At 36.8% G+C, this 27,175-nt stretch overlaps 1 protein-coding gene across 1 annotated transcript in view; it reads right to left on the bottom strand.

Annotated features, from left to right (window-relative positions):
* The window catches only part of RAB3GAP2 (RAB3 GTPase activating protein subunit 2 (non-catalytic)), a gene marked incomplete at its 5' end in the record, with an annotated part of 38,566 nt that extends 12,179 nt beyond the window's left edge, over positions 1-26,387 (bottom strand). The window contains 22 exons of the mRNA XM_009703485.1: positions 875-1,035; positions 2,082-2,187; positions 3,041-3,138; positions 5,202-5,415; positions 6,144-6,271; positions 8,496-8,586; positions 9,056-9,120; positions 9,658-9,740; positions 10,007-10,150; positions 10,474-10,690; positions 12,438-12,577; positions 13,395-13,484; positions 13,598-13,677; positions 14,673-14,821; positions 15,665-15,763; positions 17,365-17,464; positions 18,579-18,680; positions 18,828-18,903; positions 19,020-19,067; positions 21,118-21,199; positions 22,755-22,878; positions 26,323-26,387. Coding sequence (XP_009701787.1) covers positions 875-1,035; positions 2,082-2,187; positions 3,041-3,138; positions 5,202-5,415; positions 6,144-6,271; positions 8,496-8,586; positions 9,056-9,120; positions 9,658-9,740; positions 10,007-10,150; positions 10,474-10,690; positions 12,438-12,577; positions 13,395-13,484; positions 13,598-13,677; positions 14,673-14,821; positions 15,665-15,763; positions 17,365-17,464; positions 18,579-18,680; positions 18,828-18,903; positions 19,020-19,067; positions 21,118-21,199; positions 22,755-22,878; positions 26,323-26,387 — 2,462 coding nt within the window. The remainder of the gene's footprint in view (positions 1-874; positions 1,036-2,081; positions 2,188-3,040; positions 3,139-5,201; positions 5,416-6,143; positions 6,272-8,495; positions 8,587-9,055; positions 9,121-9,657; positions 9,741-10,006; positions 10,151-10,473; positions 10,691-12,437; positions 12,578-13,394; positions 13,485-13,597; positions 13,678-14,672; positions 14,822-15,664; positions 15,764-17,364; positions 17,465-18,578; positions 18,681-18,827; positions 18,904-19,019; positions 19,068-21,117; positions 21,200-22,754; positions 22,879-26,322) is intronic.
* Positions 26,388-27,175: the final 788 nt, after the last annotated feature.

Here is a 27,175-nt window from a genome sequence, read left to right as displayed (position 1 = left end):
CGGGGGGAGGAAGAGATAAATGGCTTTATAGAAGGGAAGTTTTGAGGAAAATAATGCTGTTGCTTTATTCTCTTAAGAGCAGAAGAGAAGGTGACAAAGGAGAGCGCATATGGGTAAAGCATAATGTGTTGCAACATACCAACATTCCTATTTGGGCAATGCTAACAATTTTAATATACAAATTTGCAATTGTTAAGGTGAATGTGCAAAAATACTAAAATGCTTCCCAGTAATGTAGTTATAATTTATAAGGCAGTTTATTTACAAGACTGAACATCACCTAAACCCCATCTAATCTGTTAAGGCAGGTAGTAAAATACAAATATGCCTAGTGCTATTTAGGAATGTAATAACTTTTTCCATTTTGAATGGCAATGCTGTCCAGAGCTTCACAGTGTTAATCACAACTTTGTGAAAAGATACTTATTGCCAAAAACACCAACCACCCATCACCTTAAGCAGTAAAGCACAGTAACATAAAGGCTAATAAAATTCACCAGTATATGTAAAAAGAAATAATCAAAACTGCATTAAAACAGGTTTACTATCCAAAGTTTGGTGAACTTCTCAAATTTACGTGGAAACTGCATAGGCTTTAAGTTTGTCAACATCATTTGCTATTAAGAGAAAAACTCACTGTACAGTTCCCATCACATATTTAAATACGTTCAGCAAACAATTCTGATATATCATTCATTCATCTCAGAATAATATTCTTCAAATACAAGTTTTCAGGCTTGCAGATGGCATGCTTATGTCCATGTTAGAACAACGACAAATTAATGCTGAGGATGTTATTCCATTGCAAAGACAGCAATTTGCATGGAACTGCTACAGTAAATAAAATGGAAGGGGGAGGTCTAAGGTGACTTACCTTTTTCTCTGTCACACTGTCGATTATCTGCGCAGTTACAGAATGCCCAACGTGAGCAGATAACAACGCAGCTGCGTTATTTTCAGACTGAACACAAACTGTACGCATTTGCTGCCACCAGGGGGAAACGGACTGAGTGTCCCACGACTCATCAATAGCAACTGTAAAGAAAGGAGAGCAGGAAACTCGGCTTGGGTCAGCAGGTGTTAAAACTAGCAAAGCAGCAACAACCCTGAAAGCATCACTTATTAATACAGTTTATATTAGAAGCAATTTCCAATTACTCTACATTACCCTTTTCTAGATATGTAGCATACAATTTCTGTATTTTAAATTTGAGTTATAATCAAGTGCAGAATGTGAATTACTCATTCTCCAAGTTTCATTTGTAGGAAACAGGCAATAGATCTAAGTCACTAGGTAGTAAAACCTGCTGCACGCTTACTAGATCTGAGGAATATTACAAAATGACACTTCACAATGCAGACAGCCTCTTTTGTGATTTCAAGATGCCACAAATACTCAATGCAATCAAGCTGGCTCTCTTCAGGCTACCTCATGTTCAGTAGAATTAATTTATTCAGACAGCAGCAGTAGTTTACTCATGCTTCCAGTTTCAAGCTGATAATAATGCCCTATGGTGAACTAGACATTAGGGAATCTGGAACTGGCATATCCATAGCAGCTCTGTATGAGGTAGAAGAATCAGTATTTATTCATTACACAATTTACCCCACATAACAGCAAGCTGACTATAGAGTACCCCTCAAGTTACACAGATGTTCAATATACAAAGCTGCTAGAATACCGCTGTCTCATCAAGTTAAAGCAACTCAAAGGACCTCTGAGAGCCAGTCAGCACAAGGGATAGGGTCAGGGCTATACACTCAAAAAAACCAAACCAAAACAAGAAAAACCAAACCACACAGAGGAAGGGGAGCAAGACAGTCAACTGCTGGTGCCAAACAGGAGTTGTGCCAGCTTAGTGGAAAGTGAAACTATAGGGCATGAAGCAAGCCTTTAATTGTGACACTCTTCAGATTTTTATTATATTTTTAGTTAGTTCATTAACATGCATCATTTAGCTCTGTTACATAATTTGTGAGGGGAGGAAAACCCTAAGTGATAATATAGGCTAGTCAGAGTAGCAAATTTCTAATAATAATTAATATCAGTTGTGTTTAAGTGTTCCAAATGCACATTTCACCTTTCATTTTACTCAGAAGTGACAGCATAGTGTGAAGGCAACTGACAGAATCTGGTTTGTCTAGAATATCTTTTTCCTTGGAAAGCCATAAATTGAGGAGGAGTGACTGTAAAAAAAGAGAATATGGAATTAAAGCAATAGAATGAAACTAATATTGCAATATATGTAATGTAAATACTTTCTCGAACAAATTTTGTGTCATGGAGCAGAAATGTTATATCCATGAACCCTTATTATATTAACATAGGAAGTTAAAAACATATTGCATTAAGGCACTCTATGACAGACTTTGAAATGAAACAATACAATCTCTTTCACTTAGAAAGATATCTTAGAAAACACCCTCTTTTGAAGGCACTGCCAGCTAATACCAGTATGTTAGCAATCTCAACTTGGTAAACATTAGTAGTTATTAATAATTACAGCTGAAAAATCTTAACACAGACAAGGATTACTGAAATACGTATTTCCATCGTTATGTAGCAGATGGAAGAAAGGTAGCAAAAGACTAAAATTACATGCAGATGAAAGATAAAGACGATTGTCTGACCACTACTAGCAATTCTAAAAATCTTTTAATTCTTTTTAAGCTTCCTTGCTTGCAAAAAGGAATTATAACAAATACATCCGTACCTGAAATTAACTACTCTCATAATTTCTGCTTCTTTGTAGAAGCAGTCTTCAGCAAAATTTTGTAACACTTGTAGTCCGGAATGCATACTCTAGACATTCCCATTAGAATACCCATATTTTCTACTAGAAGATTTTTTTTCTTTGACCTCTCTCAAGTGGGAAATATGAGCACCTAAAGAACTGAATGTTGAAGGTATTTGAACACAGCCTGAATACAGCATTAATCCAAAGGTCAACATCCAGAATTTTTCCTTTCAATGTTTTGTTTTCAAAATACATCAAAATACATAAATCAAAGTTTTAATGTATGTAAAGAAATACCTTACCAGCAAGATTTGAGGGCTAAAACCTGCTGATTCCAATGCATGACAGATTTCTTCTGTGGAACTCTCCCCACACAAACACTTCCAGAAGAAAAAGCTGCCTGAAGCAATAATCAGTTGACATTATGAATGACAACTAAAGCCACAGCCTCTCCCCTTATATTTGTATGAAAGATCATCTATTGATCAGGTCCCCCTGAGTGCAATACAAAGGATTAAGTGACATCCAGGATACCCTGATAGTTTACTCTTAGTGGAGAAGGTTCATTTCAAAGGACAGAAGTGTTCCTACCACTACAGATGTCATATGGAAAATGGATTTATAACAAAACAAAGGTTATTGTACTGCTTCGATGTCCTGCTTTCAGCTGGGATAGCATTAATTTTCTTCCTAGTAGCTGGTACAGTTCTGTGTTTTGGATTTAGGATGAGAATGATGTTGACAACACACTGATGTTTCAGTTACTCCTGAGCAGTGCTTACACAGAGTCAAGGACTTTTCTGCTTCTCACAGCACCCCACCAGGGAGTAGGCTGGGGGGCCCAAGAAGGTGGGACACAGCCAGGACAGCTGACCCACACTGGCCAAAGGGATAATCCATACCATATGATGTCATGCTCAGTATACAAACTAGAGGGAAAGCTGGCCAGGGGCAGCTGCTCAGCAACTGGCTAGGCATCGGTCAGTAGGTGGTGAGCAATTGCATTGTGCATCACTTGTTTTGTATATTCTAATTCTTTTATTGTTATTATTTTCCCTTCCTTTTCTGTCCTATTAAACTGTCTTTATCTCAGTCCACAAATTTAACTGCCCCACCCCATATTCTCTCCCCCATCCCATGGGGGGGGCAGGGGGGGGCGCAGGGCGGAGCAAGTGAGCAGCTTCATGGTTTGTAGCTACCTGCTGGATTAAACCACAACACTGGATTACATGTTTTGTTCAATTCAAAGAATGGCTTGAAGTGTCAGACAAGTTTATCCATGGAGTAACCCATAACTGTGTGGCAGCATGTTGTATCTTATATAGTAAAACTAGTGGTACTTCAACCAATTAAAAAACCAAACAATTACATAATTCATACCTTACCAGCACTACAAAAAGTGTGAGTGTCCCTTTGAGGCAGAGGAAAATTGGAAAAACACAATCTTCAAGAAACCATCTAAACTGCTCAGTATTACTTTCATGTTTCAATCATATTTGTTTGCAGCTGAACACCCTAATAAGTTACTGGTGATCCCTGCCCAAGGGCGTGGGGAGAAGAGTACTTCTACCCCAGTTCTTAAAACCATTTATAGCATTATAGTAGAGAAAATGCAAATTCTAACATGACGTAGAAACAGCCTTTGATCTTCATACAGATGAAAGCCAAGCTCTTCTGCCTAACTTTTCAATCCCAATTCCTCTCAAAGTCTGACGATTAAAGCCAAAAGAAGCAGGAGGCTAACAAAGCAAACACCATACACCTGTGCACAGAATTCTGTGTTTGCACCAAAATTTCCTCAGAAAATAAATCGTCTGGAAAGACAGTGCCTTTGAGACAGATTTAACTCAAGCTGGTCCCACTAGTTATTTCCCAAGAGCCCCTCAAGGACAGTCCAGAATAGGTTTGCAAACTAAAGCAGGCTACAGGCAGTCACCCCATCCCACACCCCAACAGACACCTCAGACACTCTCCCCATCCATAATATTTCAGATCAACATTGTCCAAAATCTCCTCAACATCACAAATGAGGAGTCCTTATTCCCTCACCTAATGGTCCTGTACTGCCTCTGGTAAGCTCTGCCATCTCCAAGGCTAAAGTCAGTCCTGTCATTAACTGAACTCTTGAAGCGCTGTGACCATGAAAGAAACAGCAGGATACAGCTGCTCTGTAAAGTACCTAGTTACCACTGTCCAACTTACTGGCGTTAATAAACAAATGAACAGTGATAACATGGTTTTAGGGTAATTATATCCACAGATGTAGTTAACTTGTATTAATATCCATCCAGGTAGAAAGACTTGTCCTACGGCTAAAGGTAAGAGTCTGGAACTAGCACTGTCACATACTACTTCAAGGCAAGCCAGCTTGTTAAGGCCCCCAAATTAAGACTAAAATATTTATACCATCTTAGATTATAACCAGTCTTTAAGTAATTTGACAAACAGTTCAGTAGCTCTTACCTAAAGCCACATATTCTCCATCTTCCATATTTTTCATGGTAATTGCGTCCTTTTCATACTCCAAATATTCTAAGAACTTTTTCACAGACAATACATCACCCTTCTCATCAGAAAACTGAAGACTAGTTCGTGCGTTTTCTTTCTTGTACTTCTCCAGTAAAGTTTCAAGCCTATGAAAATCATCTTCTTCCAGCCGAAGCAGTTTAGCCAAGTCCTTAAAAGCAAAAGCCCAAAAAATCTCACATCACAAGACTAAGGCAAACAGATGTTTTTCAAAGCACAGTAAAAACTAAAACAAAAGTCAGAAGAGTCAAAATATTTATTTTTGAACATTAAAAATGTCTTTAAAAAGGGCCAAAAATGATTGAATAATCTCCAAATTGGTTATTCAAATAGCTCAAACGAAGACCTAACTTCGTTTTTAAGGATTTCAACAGATACATTTCCCATATTTAGATCCTGCTCATAGTGTAACAATCACCCATCAAGAAACAAGCCCCTACATACCACCACTCCATATGGCTTTTATAAACTTATAAGGAGTTTTACAGATAGTATCAAAAGCAAGCCAAATTATGACAGAAACAAATATCAGAATTTGTAATTTCTACTGGTTTCAAAATACCCCTCCAAAACTAAACAAAGTTAAGAACATGCTATGTACTTTGGATAAAGGACTGAAATGAAGAAGAGATCCTGGTTCTATTTTCACTTCTGTCTCAACTTTATGTGACTGCTAAAGAATATTAGTAGATAAATTACTAGGCATCTGTATGGGGTGCAGTGAGAAGGCATTACAAAACAATTACTTCATTAAAAGTTCCAGGCCACAAAACCAGTAACTTGCTTACCTACTTATTTTATCCCAGGCCTTGAAAACATATTTTTATGCTTAAATCATCACTCAATTCTGTAAGACAACCGAATTTTTAATTTACTCACATTATCTGAGGGTGGAGTGTCTTTCTGTATGCTTTGGGAATTTAGTTTGCTAACTAGTTCATAAAGATGCAACAGCTTTAACTTGTTTGCGCAGAACTGCAGTAGTCCTTCATCCACACACTCAAGCTCTGAGGAGAAATAAAACTGCATTTGAACTTGAATATATAGCCTGGAAGAGTGAAACATACTTTGCAGCTGCATTAAGCTCCTCCTTTACTAGAACTGGAAGACTTACATGTCTCAGTGTAATTTTTTGATGCACTGCTGCTTGCAATGATTATATTTAACTCATAGCAGTATAAAACAAGAATTATTTTTACACGAAGTATTAGAAAAAGACATCAGGCTCATTTTTAAACTGAAGGAGGCTGACAATGTGGAACTGAACACAGACAAATCTATTGTCTTTTCCTGGTTTAAGGCCAAACTAGAGATCACCAAAAATTGAAATACACAAGTCTCAAACATTATATTCTTTTATGAAGAATACCAAACTATAATCTTTTATTCATTCTGCCTACTTTTTAAGCATATTCCTTGCATCAGAAGAGAGCTTGATACCTACTGATATGAATTCAATTTAATCTCTGCAAGATGCTGCCTTTTGTATTTCTACAATCTTAGTCTCACAAATTCATGTATCTATTGACATTCAAATTTCAGTAACAATTAAGCAGTCAGAATATAGGAAACTAAAACAAATACAATATTGAAAAAAACCCTCTATTCCAACTTATTTGTTTTAAAAAAAAAGCATTTTGGAGAGGTCCTAAAAGGACCTTTCTATACAAAAGATATCTCTGAATAGACACGATCTTCACCTGAAACAGCTTCTAAACACAATTTTCTCCCTATGAATCATTAAACACTTTTGATATATTGCTATTAAAAATCCTACAAACAAGAGAAACGCATAGAGCTTGCCACACAGTCACGTGCCCTTTTCTTCCACAACCACAGCATTCAGAGAGCCCAGCATCAGCTTCACATTATCTTTTACCTACTAAGCACAAGTGGAACGATATGCCCCTACTCTTCTGAAATTAGAAGGCTGCAACATCAGCCAAGTTTGTTCTTTATCGTGACTGGGAGGAAATAACGTTATGTATGACAATACAAGATTAATGATGAAAAATACACATTCAAACAGACAGACCTCAGTACGTATACAGTTCTGTTAATGTCTCTTCAGTGTAAAAGGGCATATTTCCATTTTTCTTTGGTTTTTTTTTGGAATTCTAATAGAAACAGATAATGTTAGCACTTTAGAATGCCAGATCAAAAATTAGGTAGAGAACTGCACATGTGAAGCTCTCAATCTCCTCTATCTACTTCAAGAAAATGGTAAAAAAAATCCAACACCACTGATACAAGTGAAAGAATGATTTCCTCTCAAGACTTTGAAACTATAAAAATGTGTTGTCAAGTTCTGAGGCAAGACAAGGGACACAGTCTTTCTAATTGACAAACTGTTCATTCAGCACTTCCATACAACAGTGGTAGGGATTTCTTGACTCCTATTGCTCAAGCCTCATCTTCTAACAAGCTATAAATGAATGCAGTGATAACAAAAAGAAAAAAAAGCAGACTTCTATTGCTGAGAAGTCCCAATACATGCAAAGGAAGCGGCAGGCACATGATTCTCCACAGTATTCCTCAATACTCAGTTGGGTCTCCAAAATGGGGTCACCTCAAATGCAAAGAAGGTTCTCTCAATTTAGAAAGATTCAAGAGTATCATTTCAAAGAAACAATCTTGCAGACTTTCAGCAACAAAATTTTTTGAATAGGTAATGACATTTCCTGATATTGGCTCTAAAATCTCTAGCAAAACATATGAAATATAACTTCAGTGAAGTTTACTAAGAAAAGATACTAGGAATCTGGCCAGAGCTCAGATTCTCAGTGATAAGGATTTTGTCCTCCCAGTACATTAAAATCCACAGATCCAAAGTACCATATCCTTACTGTGTTCCTTGGAGAGAGAGAACAAACTAAAGTATCTACAGGCAAAAGTCTGTAAAAGCTTCTTTCCGAAGGAAGCGTTTACTGGATACAAGTACCCAGCCCAGTTGTTGGTTGGTTGGTTGGTTGGTTTTTTCTTTATTTAATACAATCACAACTTACTAGGCACATAGCAAGCATAGCAAAGCATACTTACTAGCAAGCTATTTGCAGTCTGCATTAAAGAAAAATAAAACACGTAGAAGAAATACCCTGTGATATCTAGCAGCAAAACAAAGCAGACCAAGTCTGGTCTCCCTGTGGAACAGAATAGTTCTACAATAGTCTTACAGCACTGCAGACAAAATCCAAACGCCTCTCCATGTCTGCAAAATAAATATCCACCTACCCTGTTTTTTTAAATTATCCATTAACGTCTGAGCGATGTTTGTGAGAGATGAAAGTGGCACACGTTCACTTGTCAATATACTTTCCAGAGCCTGTGAAGCAGACATTCAACAGAATTAAACATTTACTTAGTTTTACTGTAAAAACATACAAGGTAAGCCAACAATAGCACAATTTTGACAATGACTTTTCATCTGTATTTTGTCTTCACATATACTTGTGGCATAATTTGATCCTACAGAAAGGTCTGTTCTCTTTTTATTATTTTGACCTTTATCATGGAAGATGCCTTGGGGAAGTGACAAGTCAAAATTAGTTCCCATGAGTATGTTGTGAAATAAAAAGAATTAAAAAAAACCCTAAAACACAAACAACAACAAAAAACCAAAATCAAAACCAAAACCACCAACAAACCACCAAAACAAAATAGCTCAATTATTTGCTTCAAGTAACTCTAGGAAAAAATAACTATTTTGAGAGATTTAAAAAGATTTAGCACTCAACATGATAACGCAATATTTTTTTTCTAATATTAAAGTATACTGCCTTCTAGATATTCACCTGTTTCTTTGTAGCAGGGTATTTGATATCTAGTATTAATTCCTTTGCTTCAGCTTCAATCAAATCTGCAAACAAATACAATCACAACTTCAATTCATATTTCTCAAACGTATTCTGAAAAGCAAGTCAACCCACAACAGTTGAGATGCATGTGGGTTCATGCTATAGAGATGAAGACACTATTACAGAAGTTGCCAAAATAAGCTTGGGGAAAATGAAACAAAATAACAGCTCAGTGGCATCTCTAAATCTGCCTTTTGTAAGAAGTATGTATATATTTGCAGGAAGAAGGGTATCTAGAGTCAAGTGCTCAACTCCATTACATAGCAAAACGGATTGCAAACAGACCAGGTTTTATGGAAGCACTGTAGTTTAGTTAAGATTTACATGGCAGACAAGGCTTATATTGGATCCTTGTATGAGATTAAATTTAATGTGGTAGCTTATAAAAAAAATACAAGCTACTTAAAGATCATAATTCATAGCGCATACAGCTGCCAGAGGGCACAGCAATCACAGCTGTGGTTGTACATTTACAGAACAGATAATACAAGAACCATTTGATAACACACAATCTTAAGAAATTATACAAGAGAACCTACCTGGATCCGAGTTTTTAGCTTTGAGTAAAGCATTTAACTTCTTCACTAGATGCATATCCTTTGCTCGCTCACTCTTTTTATCACTGAAGGGAAACAATTTTAATTGTATGAGTGAAGAGAACTAAAGTGAATGATTCAGAAAAAATTACTTTTTTTTTTTTAATTATTATTTATGCTACTTTAAGGTAACATCACATTAATAAAAATGAAGTTAATGCATACAAATCAATAAGACTATTACCAGAGTACTATTCAGCCTGAGAAGGAACACCAGAATTGCGTGCTCTAAACAAAACTTTGTTTCCAAAAACAATAATGAAATTCATTTGGTTATACAGAAAGTCCTTACCTCAGTGCTAAATGGAAAGGTACATGGACAGTTTTTACACTTTCAGAGACTGGATCAACAAGGCATATCTGGTAAGTCTGTGGCTGCCATCCCTGACTGGTCACATTGTTTAGACCCATTATTTTATAACCAGGATACAACAACCTGAAACCAACAAAAAACCACGGCCTTTACAGTGGAGAACAAAATTAGCAACCTTCCCGTTCCACACACTGAATAAAAAGAAGACAAATTTTATAAAGCTAAGGTTTAACAACTGCTAAACGTGTTTATCAGGAAAGACTGTAGAGTGATGAAACATGACAAAGTTCCCTTCTATAAAACAACAAGCAGCTGCATTCAGTAGAAACACTGTGGGCAATGCAAAAAGCGCCTGCCAGCACTTTCCACTTTTACCGCTGGCATATCCACATATCACTTTATTGCAGCAGCACAGACAATAAGCCTACCTGCTAACTCTTTCTTACCTACAATATTTCCCCACATTGAAGGCCCCAACACGAGGCCCTTGCTGCGTGCTCCACACTTCCAGAATGCCTCTCCGTGGAGCATAGATCACAAGGAACTGAGCTACTCTGCTTGGACCCTGCGCATTTCCAAAAGGAGAAAAATCCATCTTCTCAGTTTCCCTCTCATGAAGGTCCTCTACAGTCTGTATCCAACCAACTTCTGCGTCACGGTATCCTTTGTAACACAAGACAGAAGTTCTTTAGCATACAGAAATTAATACATGATTGGTACACATCACCACTCACTTAAATACTATTCCAGCAGGAAGCTGTCTTAAACTTTGTTTCAAACTGTGCAACTGTGGCCAGCAGCCAGACTCCTGTCAAGAACTGTGGTCCACGGACTCAGCGCAGGGCCCACCAGTGAACTCCTCAGAGTTACCTGCAGCCTCCCACAAAGCCTCAGAGAGGAACAAGTTCTTCTGGGAGAAGGCACAAAAAACCCAAAATTCATCAGGTCTGTACTCCAGACATTACACCAACGCAAAAGCTTCTCAGAGAAGAAACATCTGTAGTAAGTGTCTACATTTTTCACATTTCAAAACAACAAAAAAAGATTTAAGGAAGGAAATTTGCATAACCTATTAAATAGGATATGTAAATTTTTATTCATATGTTTTCATCCATATGTTTTCACCATTAAAACGTAATTTTTAGTAACCCAATAAAAATACTCATCATCTCTCTCTCTCTCTCTGGGTAACGCAAATACTTTCCCTTATAAAATCTTCCTAAAGAAAAAAGGCAGAGATGCTCTAATGACATCACTAAACTACGTAAGTACAAATGGAGACTCCAAACCACAAGTGAAATATTAATGTATAAAACAAGTTTATAACAAGACACATTATACTAAGAAGGTTGAAAAGTATTCACAACTCAATACAAAAAGGTACGACCCAAAACATTTAATTCAGTAGACAGTTTTGGTTAAAAAAAAAAAAAAAAAAAAAGAAAAGCAGCAGCTATTTCACATCTCAACAGCCTCACTGGGGAAAGGCTGGCGAATTGTACATATGTGTCTGACTATCAAATAAAGCTTGGGACTCTAACAGTACTTCCTAGATAATATGAAGCTCTCAATAATGAAGAAAAAAAAAAGTCCAAGAATATCAGAAAGCACATATTATACGTAACAAGCTTCCACATATGAGGGAAGGAGAATGCACAGGGGAAACATGACTACTCTAGCTATTACACTGTTAGCATGTCACTGAAGTAGCTACTATATTCATGACGACTAATCTGCTGAATTGGTAGTGGCGAAGGAGAGAGAGAGACACAGAAGAGCTAGAGATTTTCTACCTAGTCTTAAAACTTATCTTCCATGTCATAAAAAGCTGCAAAATTTTAATGCTATACAGAAAATAAAAAGTGTTGTAACATTAGATATAATTACAATTTGAGAACTTAACATCTGAGTTATTTTACAAAAAGCCCTCATTTTAGAAGAGACTGAGAACTCCCTTCTTGCACAGTTACCATGATGAAATGAGAATCTAACAAGTTGTGCATCTTCTTACTAATTTTTCAAACTTCTGTTTATTTTCTCAGCAGAATTAAATAAGATACTAGACCTTATCAAGAGAAAGAATCTTGGAGAATAGAGCTAAAGCTCTTCCAAAAACATTATTAGGTCAAAAGCTTTCTGTAGGGATACAGTCTGTGGCGAGGGTGGGGGGGAATAAAAAAATCTGTACAATACGAACTAAACAGACTAAATGTTTACTATAGGTCATATCAATATTTCAGGGATTGGTACAACAATGCCCTATGGACTTTATATTACATTTGTCTTTGGTTTGTAATAACACAATGTACTAAGGTCTTTCTTAATAATGGAGAAAGACTTGGAATTCTAACAGAAGAAGCTGCAGTGTTTGGAAGAATATTATTGTCTATACTAATATACAGTATCGTACCTTTCCACATGCGAACTGCAAGTCCTCTTGTAACATCCAGTAAAATAACCCTCCCAAAATCATCCGTTACCGCTGCCAAAGTGTTACACGGAGAAAGACATATTCTTTCACCATGGCGACGGGAATCTGGAAGTCCAAACCTAAAAATACAGAAATAAATAGATAAGCAAACACACTAGATTACTATTTCTGAAGAAAAATAGGTAACAGAGTACCTTACAAGGACTAAGATTTCTTTTTTTAAGCTAACAGAAAGGTATGGGTAAAATTAAGAGCAAATTATGAAAAAAACTTCTTGTGCTGTCTACTGGGAGATCTCATAGATCTGTTGAAGTCCTACTGAAAACAAAGGTCAGAAACTAGGATAAGTGATTGCCATATCATGCATTGTCAGGTAAGGATCTCAGAGCAGTGGGTTACTTTATAAGCCCTCTCTTATTGCCTAATAGTCTTGAGAATACTTTAAAAAAATCAGGAAAAACAATCAGGAATTAATTTAGTCTTATCAGCTTTCTTGATAATGTTAGGGTACCCATTCTCCTCTCTCCACAATTAACAGGGAAACAGGATACCTCCTAATTTTTGTGAAGGGCTTTAAACTACCATAAGCTGCAAGCACCTCATGCAGTTTCTTTGAAGCACTCCAGTGATAAACTTCAGGACTGATATTTATGTACTTATACTGTCGTTAAACTATGCACAATGTTCTTTTACAGTAACAATGAACCTACACACTGGAAGTGAAAGAGATGAGTAATTATTTGTCCAGAATGATAAACTGAAATGAAACAAAGCTTAAAAAAATGACCTGCAACTATCATCGCTGCTTAAAGTCAAGAAAAATAAACACGTCTGTCAATTATGCACCCTTCAAAATAATTCAAATAATTAAAAAGAGATCTACTAAAAAGAGATCATAAGAGAGCTAAAGCAATTGAGACAGTATGTAAAACTTACCTCACCGCCAGTGGCGTTGCAGGTTCAACTTTTGGTTTCTGTTTTGGGGCAGGTTCTTCTTCATGTTTACTCTTCCAACCAAGCCAGCCACTTGCAATAGAAAAAACACATTATGAGAACCATACTAATGGTCCTAAAAATCCTCAAACTATTACGTAGCTACTACAACAAAAATAATTTAATGTAATTTTTTATTTTATTACCTTGCAGCATTAAATAATGCTGAAGTCAGCTTACTTGCAACTGCTAAGGCAACATGAGACAACAGTGGCTGCGAGCTACCCTGAAAGAAAGGAATAAAGTGTTTATAATGTCAAGAAATAGTCAGCTGTGAGCCACCCTGAAATGAAGGAACAAAGTGTTTAGAAAGCCAAGAAATAGTTCTTACACTGAACTCAACTGCAGAATAGTTTTTCAGGCCTCCTATGGACTTTCAGCTCAGAAAGCATAGCTTTAAGACTCTGCAAAATTTTAATTCACTGCCCCCAGAAAAGCCATTCTGACATCTCTTTACCATTTCAAAATCCTCCTGCAAGTCACTGGTAGCTCAGTATGTTTGTCTGCAACAGAAGTTAAAAAAACCCTGTGTATGATTTATCACGGAGAGTTAGGTGGTGTATGGCTTTGGCATCCTTGCAAATATCAACGTAAGTAGTTTTTTCATAAACATATTGCAAAAGCAAGTACAAAATCAAAATTCTGATTCTAGCATTTTCAATCAACTTTCGATCCTGATACGGGCAGCACAAATGTAGGGTCTGAATGACAAGACACACAGCTACATTGCCATCCTTCTCCTCCAACACAACAGAAGACAATGTAAGTCTGCCACAGGTATGGATAAGCCTAAGTTGCAGTTTCCTCCTGCAAGCAGTACTTCCACTACATGAAATCACCACAGTATACTCAGGCCATCTGTGTACATGATCAAAGGCCAAAGGCCTCCAAAAATCGGTAAGATGCATGTTTACACAATCGCAACATAATTTAAAAAAAAAAATCTTAGGTTACTTAATTGACAATAAATTAACAAGTGAAAAAAATTTTAAGCAATTACTTGACTATCACATTCACTTTAAGACAAAGTAAAATTTCTCATTAGCGGGAACCTGTGGTAGACATTACAATCACATCCACTACAAATTATTCCAGTTTCAGAAGATCGAGAAGAAGGGGAAACATCAGCATAAAATGAACATAATACTTCAGAAATACCCATACAGAAAAAAGAAGTATTAATTATTCAAAGTTTCAGCAAGTCAGCTTTGTAGTACATACCTCCAGAGCAAAAAAGAAACCAGTGAAAGGATTGGATCCAACAGTAACATACTGAGACATAGCAGGTGGGCTGTTTTTTATAGCTGCATTATATCCACCTATATTGGAGGCAGTCTTCATTTGATCAAAAGGAGACAGTGTCATGATGCCTAGCAAAAACATTAAAGTGAATGTCTTATACTTTCAAAACAAAGGCATGCAATTGCTCTAGAAGCCTAAATATACTCCTGCCTCCTTGACTGACCAGCCAACATTCAGGGGAAAGTGAGGAGGAACAGCTTTAGCCACAGAAATTCCAAAGAACACAGCAGAAATAACCTAATGTACTTAGGTTCATTATAAAGCATAGTTGGTTTGTTTAGAAGAAAAAAAATTCAGCAGAGTTCAGCAGCAAAAACACATCTACCAAATTCACTTCACCTGCCTCGTTAGCACCCTTCTGACCTCTTATCTGCTTTTGTCAAAAGGGTGGAAGAGAAATGAAGCTTACTGTCCCTCAGATCTGCCTGACATGAACCTGGGCTTCTGCAAATTCCTAAGGAGTAGAAGTCTTCCGAGAGCCTAGAAGTCAGTTTGTCTTTTTTGGAAAGGAGCAAACCCAAATTTCAGTTTCTTTATGTGCTAGACTCAGGAAAGACCCATACCAGTCTTAACCTGCCTGCCAGACAGTTCTTTAACCTGACAGAAATGGGAGTAACTGCATCTGATTTAGTCTCTCTTGGCTGTTTCTTACCAAACAAGAGAGGACAATACAGCTACAGCTGTAACATCCTTTCTCCCCTCAAGTGGAGAGGAACAGCTCAATCAGACTAGAAGAGAAGGTAAAATATATTTTTGATGATGGTTAATGAGATCATTCACTATGACAGCCTTCTCCCACTATTTATTTCTGTCCAACTAGTACCACTAAGAGCTCTCACCCCAAATTTAACAGCACAAAAACACTCAGTTTCATTTAAGCCAAATATTTGAAATTAAACAGAAATGCTTACCAATACTAGCATGGTCAACAATCGTATCCACATCTTGCAAACCCCATTTCTTATAAGCTAATGGTGGAGGCTGAACATTCTCATTGCCAGATGCTGCAGCTGACAAAAGTTGATAAAACAGAAAAAAATTCCTACTAAGTCAAAGACAAAGGAATAGTATAACAGAGGGGGGCGGGAAATGATGCAATCTGAAGCCACAAAATAACCTAGTTTTATTAACATACATCGAAACACCTGCTGAGCTAAAATGGCCTTTTGAAATACTTACCTAATGAAATTAAAACATTTTTAAAAACTAACTGAATAAAATCGCACATGTTATTCCATCACAACTATATTGTGTACTTGCAGATGGTTTAATATTCTGTACAATTTTAAAATGCTACTACAATTTATTTCTGCGGTCTGGGCATGTTTAAGTAGAAACTCTCCTCCCAAAGTCCTTGCAAAGTTAACACATTCACTAGATATGTAACAGTGTGAGGTAAGAACAGTGGTAAAACTAAAGTGATGATTGAAACTCTTGAAAATACCTATTATGACAAACATAAATGATCAAGAATGAAAGAAGATACAGCTATCATTGGCTGCAGATATTACAACTAGCTCTAAGCGCTTCTCTGCAAATGGTGATCTTCCCTCACTGAAAGAGTAGAGAGAGTTCTGGTTGTGAAAGTAGATGGATATTTCTCATCACAGCGTCTGTTTCCTTTCATATTTGTTGCATGATTCACAGAACGTTACTTTTTAAAGTTCTGATTTACAAGTGTTTTTTGCTTTCTCTTACATTCCATGGAAATGCTACTTTTTCATTAAGAGGACAAGAATAGACATTATTAGATAGATCCACAGAACTATTCCGCATAGCAGATCAGGATCTAAGCAGAGATAAAACCAAATACTTAGGGAAAATTATTAGAACAAGGACACATATCTGATGCTTCCTCTAAAACAGCCTCTGAAGAGACCTTTCTCAGCCAGAGGTAAGCTCTAAGCACTCAGTAAACCTCCACAGCAAAAGCTCTGCACGCAATGAAAGTAAAATCATGATTTCATTCACTGCTTCCCATCAGCAGGCAGCATTCAGCCATCTCCAGAAAAGCAGGGCTCCATCACGCATAACACTACTTGGGAAAACAAACACCCTAACCCTGAATGTCACCCCCTCCCTCCCTCCTCTCCCCTAGATTTTACTGCTGGGCAGGACATCATATGGTGTGGGATATCCATCCCTTTGGTCAGTTGGGGTCAGCTGTCCCAGCTTTGTCCTCTCCCCATTTCTGGTGAACCCCCAGCCTGCTCGCTGATGGGGCAGCGTGAGAAACAGAAAAGGCCTTGACGCTGTGAAAGCGCTGCTCAGCAATAGCTAAAACATCGGTGTCTTTGTGTCATCACAAATCCAGACTAAGGCCCCATACCAGCTACTATGAAGAAAATTAACTCTATCCCAGTCAAAACCAGTATACAGTACTATGGTGAGAATGTACAGGACAGTCAACGCTACTTGGGCAACTTGTGCTCCAAGAACATTTTCTGCAGAGGAAGACATTTTATTGTATGCAGTAGATGCCTATATATCCATAGACAAGCAAGGAAGATCCAAATTCCACCTTGATTTGATATTTAACAAACATAAGTACATTTCATGTAATGTAAAGTACTATTAACAGTCAGAAATAAACCTTTCCTCTTAAACTTACCTCTTGCTACCTGATTGCGACATGCACGAAGGGACTGAAAGAGGCTGAAACCATCGATTGTCACAATTGCTGCTGGATACAAGATACTTAGCTCTTCATTCTGTGGAAGAAAACGAGAGAAGGGAGACAAAAACCCCAAAACAATCACTGTTACTATTGTAACAGTTTCCCTTCTGATTTTTTATACTACTGACTACACAAAGATGCGGATTACATCCAGAGAGTTAATATCTAATAAGCCAAAGGCAACAGACTAAGGCAAAACTATGGAAATTCAGTATTAAACGGTTCAATACACGAATAAGTTATTTAGGCACAAAATTTTGTTATTTTTATCTTCTTTCAATGACTTTTATGTTTGCTTAATATATTTTATGGTTTAGGGAGAAAACACAAAAGTTACAGCAGCTTCTGAAAGCCACAGGAAAACAGGTTTATCTAGAATGCAAGTATCAAGGTTTTATGAGCCAAATTCTGAAACTGGATTAGTGCCTGAATTACCACTTGGGCACATAAATGCTAATTTGGTGATATAAATTCAAGACTCAAATTCCTTAATGCTTCTGTATTTCAAAACTGATCCCAAAATGTCATCGTAAATCACATGAGCATTTATATAAAGCAAACTTGGAAATTTCTGTAACTTTATTAGTTTCCTGCATAAAGCATGCCAACTCAGCCGAGAGCAAAGAAAGCTGGCTTTTCTACTAAATAGCTTGAGCGCTGCAAGAATCTCCTCTGCAGGAAATACTCATAATGACATGCAAGTTCCTAGCACTGTCTTCTGCAAAGGTTGTTTTAATTTTCAGCTATCTTCTCTGTGAATTAATTAAAGTAAGTTCTTATGAATGAATACATGTAGCTCTTGGCACCTGTCAGGTTGCATTTTCTCCTTTCATCAATACAATATCGTATTTTGTGCACATAAACAAATAAACAGGAAATGAATGAAGCCTTCCTTTGCAAGGTTATCACAGAGAAAAACAGAACAAGTCTACAGAGCTAACTAAATACACCAAAAAATAAAAAGAAATGCTGAATCCTCAGACTATACAGGCATGAATACTTCCAGAACAAGAAATGCAAGAGTCTCTTGTTCTAAGGAATTGTCCATCCCACCAAAAACTGGTGAAGGACATAGAGGATTCACAGAGAAGACTCCCTTCCATACCCCGTAACACTGCCACTTCGCTTTTGAAATAATCTGACAAAACCTGTTCTGTGACACCAGGATGCCTGGGAATTTCATAGGTTCTGCACTTAAGCTGTAGGACAGGATCTTCATTTAAAAGCTGTGCAAGAAGCAGTACTCCACTCTAGAAGAGAAAGAAGGATAAGCATGAACATTTCTGTCCTTTTTCTTAGGGAAGGCAAAAAGCACTATCCACAGAAACACAAGTTTTATAGAAATTGACGTTTATTACAATAGCTTGCTTGTGAGCCTGCCATGCTGAGAAACATACCTCAGTGTAAAAACGAACATAGCCAGAAGTGAAGCCAACCACAATGCAGGTCCAGTCAGGACGGCCTGTGGAACTCCTGTTTCACAAAGACAGACTAGAAGTTAAAAACACATCCTGCTCTGAGCTGTAGACAAACAAAAGTGTAATGTAAGGAGACTGATGATGCATATAAATAAGAACAGCAATCCTTACCTCTTCTGACTTGCCAATGGGATACACAATACACTACTCACACATTCACTAGAAACAGAAAGATAAAACTAGTAAGTATTTTTTTTATTCCAGGTGTGAAATTTTGCTCTACACAAGAGACCTTGCCAAGTCAGCATTTTTAATATATTAATGCAGCACACAATATACCAAATTCATACTAAAATGCAAAAAAACTCCTTTCATTTTAAAGAGATTCTCAATTACAAGCTTCAGAGTGCCCAAATAGATTGCATGAGTGCTTATTCCACCTTGCTAATGTTGTCTTTCATCATTCACAGACTGATTATTCTGCCAGTACTCTTCAGTAAAGCTTCAAGTTAAATCTCAAGTACCTAAAGATAAATAATTTTTTTCTGATCTATAATGATATACCAAGAACAACCACTTTTTTAAAAAAAACCCAAACAACTGAACCATGCTTATCAAAACTTTTTGAAATACATAAAATCTACCTAATTGTGTAATATTTATTGCATTTTACTGCTCTATAATTTGAGAGCATTTGAAGGGCTAACATGGTCTTCCCAGTTAATGCAATAACTGAGCATGCTCAATGCATGGCAGGTAAAACATGCTGAAGACAAGCAGATGAACAGGGCTCAATATATCAAATCAAAAGTTATTTAACTGTTACCATGACAGAAAGTTTTACACTGTCTGGGAAACAGAAGCAGTACAAAGGTTTTATGAAAGAGCATATAAATTCAAGATGACATCCCAAATGGCACTTGAAGCATGAATTCCAGCAGTACTGTTGATTATTTGCATTTCAGGTCACCTCCATTCTCCAAGGAGTGATTAAATAATCAGACTAGACAATTACAGAAAAAAAGCTTTCTAAATGCAAGTTTGACATGAGTTGCAATTCAATTATAACTTCAAAGTAATGTTAAATATCTCAGTGAAATCTCATCTTCCAATAGTAAAGCTTAGCTGCCACAGAACATTATCAAGTTGAAGGCAACTTGGGGCGGATTAAAAAAAGTCAAGTCTTTTGATGATCTGACAGTAATTGTCATATTTACACTTCCACAGAAATAGAACCCTCACCTATAGGAAACACTCACAAACCTCAAATCAAGAGGTACTGAATATAACTGTGCCTATCTAAAGCGAGCTACCTGTTCCATATGACAGTGTCTCTTAGGCCTGTAACAGTAGTAAGAAACAAATCCCCAAACAGAATTTCTTCTCCTTTTTTTAATAGAAAATGACAGGGTAATTTCAGTGGTAGTATGAGGGGGGGGCGGGGGGGAAACAACTTAGAGATGCACATAAAACAGTTTAAATGTGTGGCAGCAGCAGTTTTACAGAAAACAATTATGATTTTTACAGATTGGAGAGAGGTTGATTAAGTCAATACCTCCTGCAGCATAACAGAAGGTTGAAGCCAATAGGGAGCATGTTCAAAGGCAGACAGCAACTCAAGGCTGTAAACGTAATAACAAAATGCAAAAACCTCTTCCAAATGGGAGAGTCGAGAAAGCGTCTGTCTGGTTATTTGAAGATGGATCGAGTAGAAATATCGCATAAACACCAAATGTCTGACCAAAGCTAATTTTCCAAGTCCCTAAATGACTTAGAGCCCAAAACCATTTCTTGATGAGAGAGATGGCTTTGTATTTGCTTGAGGTTTTGAAAATGGAGTATTTCTAAAACAACTTCATCCGTTTCCAGTTGCAACATCCTCTAACAAAATTTCATCTTTACTATAAAAGTAGATTTTTTTGAAAGGGTACTTATTTTTTTCCCTTCTAGGACAGAGACTTATAGAAAGCATGACAACCCAGATCTCTTAAAATGTCTAAATTACATGCAAATACACTGATTTGCACAGACAGTACCTCTGTTAATTTTTATTAACTTGTTCTGAGACATCACACTACACGTGAAGAGTAACCTTTGCAGACAATGTTTCTGATCACTCAGGTTATTACATTTCTGTTTTCATCATTAAAACACGTAAGACCATGAATGCACTTGGATGAAAGCAAAATTTAAAAAAAGTAAAAGCATATGCTTCTAATTATCAAACATGAAAATGACATTTTAATCACAGCTGCATTTCAATACCTACCCTTCTTCAACATTCAGAGAGCCACTCCAGCCAACAGCATATTGCATTTCCTCTTTTCCCTTGTCACTGTGCTTCCATTTAGCTGTCATTAAGAATAAAGACATCATCCATAAAACTGTAATGTTTTGCATCTCACAAATGTAGTTCTATTCCTAATCCTTCTCTTCTGTACAATACTACCTACCACACTTAGATTAAGTGCCAATTACAAACCTTGAAGACCATAAAAGTAACAAGACATTTTTAGTGACTTTTCTAAAGAACTCTCACGTTTTGTTAGAAATTTACATGGAACAACACACTACTAAAATTCTGAAATGCCTAGTTCCATTTTAAAAGATTTATACAGTAATACCTACTTCATCAAATTTTAAAAGGTTCAATTCATGATACAGGGATCCTTAGGAGAAAAATAGTAAGCAAGGGCAAATTTCTGGGAAGACTACTGAAGATAAGCTTAAACAAATAGAAAATTTCAGTTTTAACCATCAAGAAGGACATGGGAATCCTATATTAAATCCGACAATTTTTAATCATTGAATCACAATCAAGGTTAGAAAACATTATACTTAATTATTCACAGGGTGCTATTACAGCTGGCATTCGATTGTTGAATCATCTCCCAGGTGCCAATGGACAACTAAAAAAAATTAGCGTTGTGTGCATTTGCCTGACACCTAAAACCTGTAGCACAGGGACACTTCTTCAGCCACTGTGTGGTACAGTGGCCACTGTGCAGTTCAGTAGAAGTAGTTCTCCAGCAAGTGAGCTAAATCACCTCCTTATTCTTGATCCAGTAAGAACCTTCTGAGGAGTACTGCCATCTTTTAATTTTTGGCGAAAAATTAGGAACAAATCTACATTGGTTTTGGAACACACAGCTTTGCAGAGAATGACAAACGCAGCATGACAGCTCAATGAAATCTAATTACGCAACTCTGAGCTTCAACAGCCTATTTTTGGTTTAAAATGGTATAATATTCCCCATATCAGGAGGTTTCCCTTCATCACACTCACGTGCCACCAACTGCAGCTGTTAATAGCACTAGCACCCTGGGCAACAGCACATATGTAAACACCAGCTGGCTGATCAGTGTTCATATATTACCAAAGGTACCTTTAAAAGTTCTGAGAGCCCTACTTTAGAGTAAAATATAAAGCTGCCCATTCTTCAGGATGGAAAAGAATTTTCTATCAAAGGAGGAAATCTCAAAAACAATCCGTCTCAATACTCCCTCCTCCAAGTGACACTGGCTCAGTTAATTTTTTTCCAGGGAAAAGAAAAATAAGGTCAAGTATTTCTTAATAGCTAAAATTAATACAAAAGTTTCGGTTTTCCTATCAAGCACAATCAATGTCAATATCCCTGAGCATCTCAAACAACTGGATAGTTATAGCATATATTAATTATACACGATAAAATAGTTTTCTCAGATCAAAATATAGCTGAGAAGTGAAGACAAAACAACTCACTTTCCAAGCAGTACCTAGAAAACATATGATGTGTACTATAAAACACTCCAAAATTCTTGATGGTATGACTTGAGGGGTAAGCAGATGGGGGTGGGGGGAAACAAATCTTGTCCTGATTACTATTAAGTCTACTAACACATATACTTAGTAGAATGTATACTTACACACTAAAAAGACTGCTTTCTGTTCATTAGCTATTACCATCAGGTCGTTTGTTGGTGACAAGGACAATACACAGTCCTGAAGCCAGTAATTTCTCTGGTTCTTGGAATTAGATTCCTCTTCTTCCTACAGGTAAATCTTTAGTCAATGCATGCAACAATTTTAAAACATAGCGGAACTTGCAAGATTCATGACAATGATCTGGCTTGCCCTCAATACCAGTGCAGAATGAGACTATTACTTATCAAGTCACCAGAGCTCCAATTTGCATGAAATGCCATGAGAAATGCATCAACTTTGCACTAATGTGTGTTTACAAAACAGAAAACAAAGAAGTACTCATCACTAACCCTACTCCTCAAAATCTTCTCCTTTCAAAGAGCCACTAGAAGAGTGAGATTTAAAGCTTTATTACTATTGATTAAAGACTGGAAAGAATCTTTTTAGTTATTCTCATTATAATCCATACTCAAAATGAACAATTTATCCAAGCTGATACACTGACCAGCATTAACTAAATATGAAGCACATAGGAAATAAAATAAGAAATAAAATAGGAAATAAAATAGGAAATAAATATTAAGCACATATGAAGAAAATAACTAAGCTGGCATTCACGCTAAGACCTCATGGTAACAGGCAAGAGGTATCACATGCCTTTCCACAGCAAGGAACTTTACAAAGAAAAGGTTTTTTTTACTTCAAATAGGAAGAGCCAAGTTTTAATGGTTTAATGATGTGTAAGTAAAGGCTTAGATACCATTGTTACATACAAAAGCAAAAAGATTGCATCTTTTTTTCCCTCAGAGCAACAAGCCAGATATTTGATTGTGGAACAAAGTAGCTCCTGCCAACCACAGTTCAAAGGCAGAAAGTAGGTAATAGAGTTTGACTGGACTGCTACAACATCTCTCAGAGATGATACTCCTGCTTTCTTACCTCCATCCCCTTACCCTGATCACAGCAATACAAACACTTTCTCCTGTCCAGTGCCTCCATTTCCACAGCCACATATTCAATCATACCTCCTCGCAGATCTCCAAAATATTACTCCATTCTCTAGTGTCTCAAAGCAGCTATGCACAAAAAACAAACTCAACAACTTCAGTGTGATCATATTTGAACCATATGATCTATTCTGTTGTAATAAAGTTACATCTGCTGGAAAACATACACATTTACTCCTAGCAGGAAAAACCAAACCAAACCAAACTCAACCCAACCCATCCCAACTAACTGCAGGAAGAATTTGCATATCATACTCTTAATCAGCTATTCATTGTATTTATTTCATTTCATAAGGTCGTACCATAAAACCGGTCATTCTGTGCACATAAGAATACCCTATATACCCATCATAAGGTCTACATTAGCACACTACAACCATTCTGCTAACTACCTTTGTCCACACTATCTCAATTTGTACCTATTTTCATGTCATTTTTGTCTGTTGATGGATGTCAAGTTCTATAGCAACAATTTTTCCCTAATTACTGGTATTTTTCAAGGTTCTACAAAAAAGGTGATGAAGTTGTCTGGGATACTCATGACAATTTTACCTCCTCATGACAGAGATAAATTTATCATGTGCAAAAACACATAACCAGAACTCAAAGAAAAGCCTTGTACTGATTTTTTATGTAATGATTTTCAAACTGAGGAAAAGAAACAGAAATGAAAGGCTTGTTTAAAGATTAAAAGGAATTAATCTCAGAGAGAGAATTTAAATAAAATTACCTGTATGCATAAACAAAGAATCTGAAATCTAAAGACATAAAATATGGCCATCATATTAGTGACAAAAATAAGCTAAGGGTTAAAATAGGAAAAGCGCTGAACTTGTCAAAAAGAAACTACTTTAAAGGGTGAAAGACAGAATGATTAAAATCAGCATTTAAGACAAGATTTCAACATCATCATCCCTACAAAATAGCTAATCAGTTCCATAAAAACACATCTTACGGAAGAAAACTTTTTAATTTTTTTTTTCTTTTTTCTTCTTTTTTTTTTTTTAATTTTCAATGCCTTCTCAAAAGTTACTATGTTCCGTGATATAGATACTTGTTGAGGTTACTTGATTAATTCCAAGAAATGATGTGTTTTACACCAACTATGCAAATCAAATAACAGTTAAAAGTTTTAGCAGGGGAATTCATTGTTATATTATACTACTAATTCTAAACTCTGTGCTAGACTGATGCACTCATTTTGGTGTGTGTTCAGGCATACCGACACACATATTTATATGCTCCTACATAGAACAACCTGTTTGCTGTGGATGACAGTTTTTTCTTTCTGAAGAGTTTGACCTGGAACCACTAGCAACTTTGGAGGAAAACATGTAAGCAGAGGAGGAGGTCTTTAGCAAGAAGGGTGTGAACTGCCTGGCAGAACAGCTTGATATTTTAAAGAAAAGAGCGAAAAATAAGACAAGATCAATTTAGCAACACCTGCTGGTTCTATCAAATTACAACATAAGTAGAAAACAAAGCATTTGTTCTCCTCATTAAGGAAGTTATAAACATTATAGGCCACATCTTTGTGAGGTGTGCTCAAACCCACACTCATTTCATGGCAATTATAGTGGAGCTGAATACCCATCTTATTTAAAAGTTTTCATACTCTTGTCATTCCCTGACATCTGCATCAATGATTCATCCCTGGGAGACACCATGCTCATTTCAACTTGTTTGTCACCTCAGCTGAAAAATCTGTTTCTCTACTGAAGTAAGCAGTTACAAGGATATTGCCCAACTCCTTGGGCATGCTTTCTGCATACTGAGATAAAGACAGCAGATAAGAGTTTTGTTCACAAGATGAGGTCTAGATTCTTCACTCTACTCCATTAGCTCTCTCTAACAGGGAATTAATCAAGCAATTCTGTTCAGATGATGCATGCAGGTGCAAAGGATTTCTACACAGACAGTTTCCCTAACATCTTATGCAAGTCACCTGGTAGCTAGAAGTCTCAGCTTTATCAGCAATTATAGACTAGCCATGTTATTCTTAGTTGAACTAGTTGGACAGTAGGATGGTTTTCCCCCTTTAAAGAGCAACTGTGCTGCCTCTTCCTACATATGTAATTTGACCCCTCTTGTAACACCATCCACACATCACAAGGTAATAGAAGTACTACATGATAATTAGAAAGATGCTTGTGTCAGTGGTTCATGATTTAAGAGTTTCTGATTTATAATAGTCTACTGTGAATTAATATAATTCCACTGCCATGTTCTACTCTCTCTGCCTAGCTATAGGACAAAAGAGATGTCCCCAGCTGCAGCAGCACAGAAAGATCTGTGTATACTCTAGCAAGGAAAAACCTACAGAATACAAGAATATTGGTAATTATCGCAATAGGTAACATCCAAGCTATATAGGAGCAGTTATAGGAGCAAGGGACAAACAAGCAGTCACATTTAAATACGGGGCAAGAAGTATCTTGACCAAGTGATAACTATATAGGAGGAAAAAAAAACAAAACAACACAAACCACCACACACACAAACAAGTGGAGAAGTCTTTTAGAACAGGCAAGTTAGCAATGAAAACTCATATATATGAACTTACAGGCTCTTGTAATTCTGCTTCATCCCAGGCTCCCCAGCCACCATCTTCCCAGCTTGTTGATTTGCCTGCTTTAAGTGAAAAAAGATTTGTCACATGAATACAGCATAGGCAACAAAAAACACAATCAAAAAGGATTGCTGGTGGTTGTTTTCCTTTCCTTACTAATGCATTATAACTTTGTTTATGGCAGATACTAAACAAGTTCTACAGAAAGAACCATGAAGCGGTAGAAATGGCTGTTTTATTTCTCTGTATTCACTTCCATTTTTGACACTACGAAAAAGTACTAACAGAAGATGTAACCTAAGTACAAATTGGAAACAGGTATAATGACAGCTGTGTCAAATTAATTCTGACAGACTGCACCTAGAAGTCTGGGTAAGTAATATCTTAACAGTGCCTGGTAAAACGCACCACTGATCCTTCAACAGGGCCTCTCCACACTTTACTAGAACAAATTATTCAATCAAATTTGTCTTTTCTCAGTTCCTCACAGACATTTCAAGAGAGCCAAGACATACTTCTAGTTTTATACAGCAAGCTGAAGCACAGAGTGAGAGCGTAAGGGGAGGGGGGGGGGAACCCCATGTGTCCACTTCACAAAAACATTCTCCAAAAAGTACAGAGACCTAAGACCTCACTCCAAAATTAAAGCTTTAGCTTGATTTATCTAATTTTTACTACCACAAAGACAACAAAATCCCCATCTTGTACATATCAGGCAACTACAGAGGGAAAGTAAGGGGACAGCAGGCTCTCTCCAACCCTTCAGGGCTCTATGTACATGCCCCCAGATGCTTTACTAACAGGCATAAGAAGATCTGTAACATACCACAAGAACCACGTATGCACA

Source organism: Cariama cristata, unplaced genomic scaffold (genome assembly GCF_000690535.1).
Source record: "Cariama cristata isolate BGI_N322 unplaced genomic scaffold, ASM69053v1 scaffold17357, whole genome shotgun sequence".
Lineage (NCBI taxonomy): Eukaryota > Metazoa > Chordata > Aves > Cariamiformes > Cariamidae > Cariama > Cariama cristata.
Note: the sequence above shows the minus strand (reverse complement) of the source record. Positions and strands in the feature narration are given on the sequence as shown.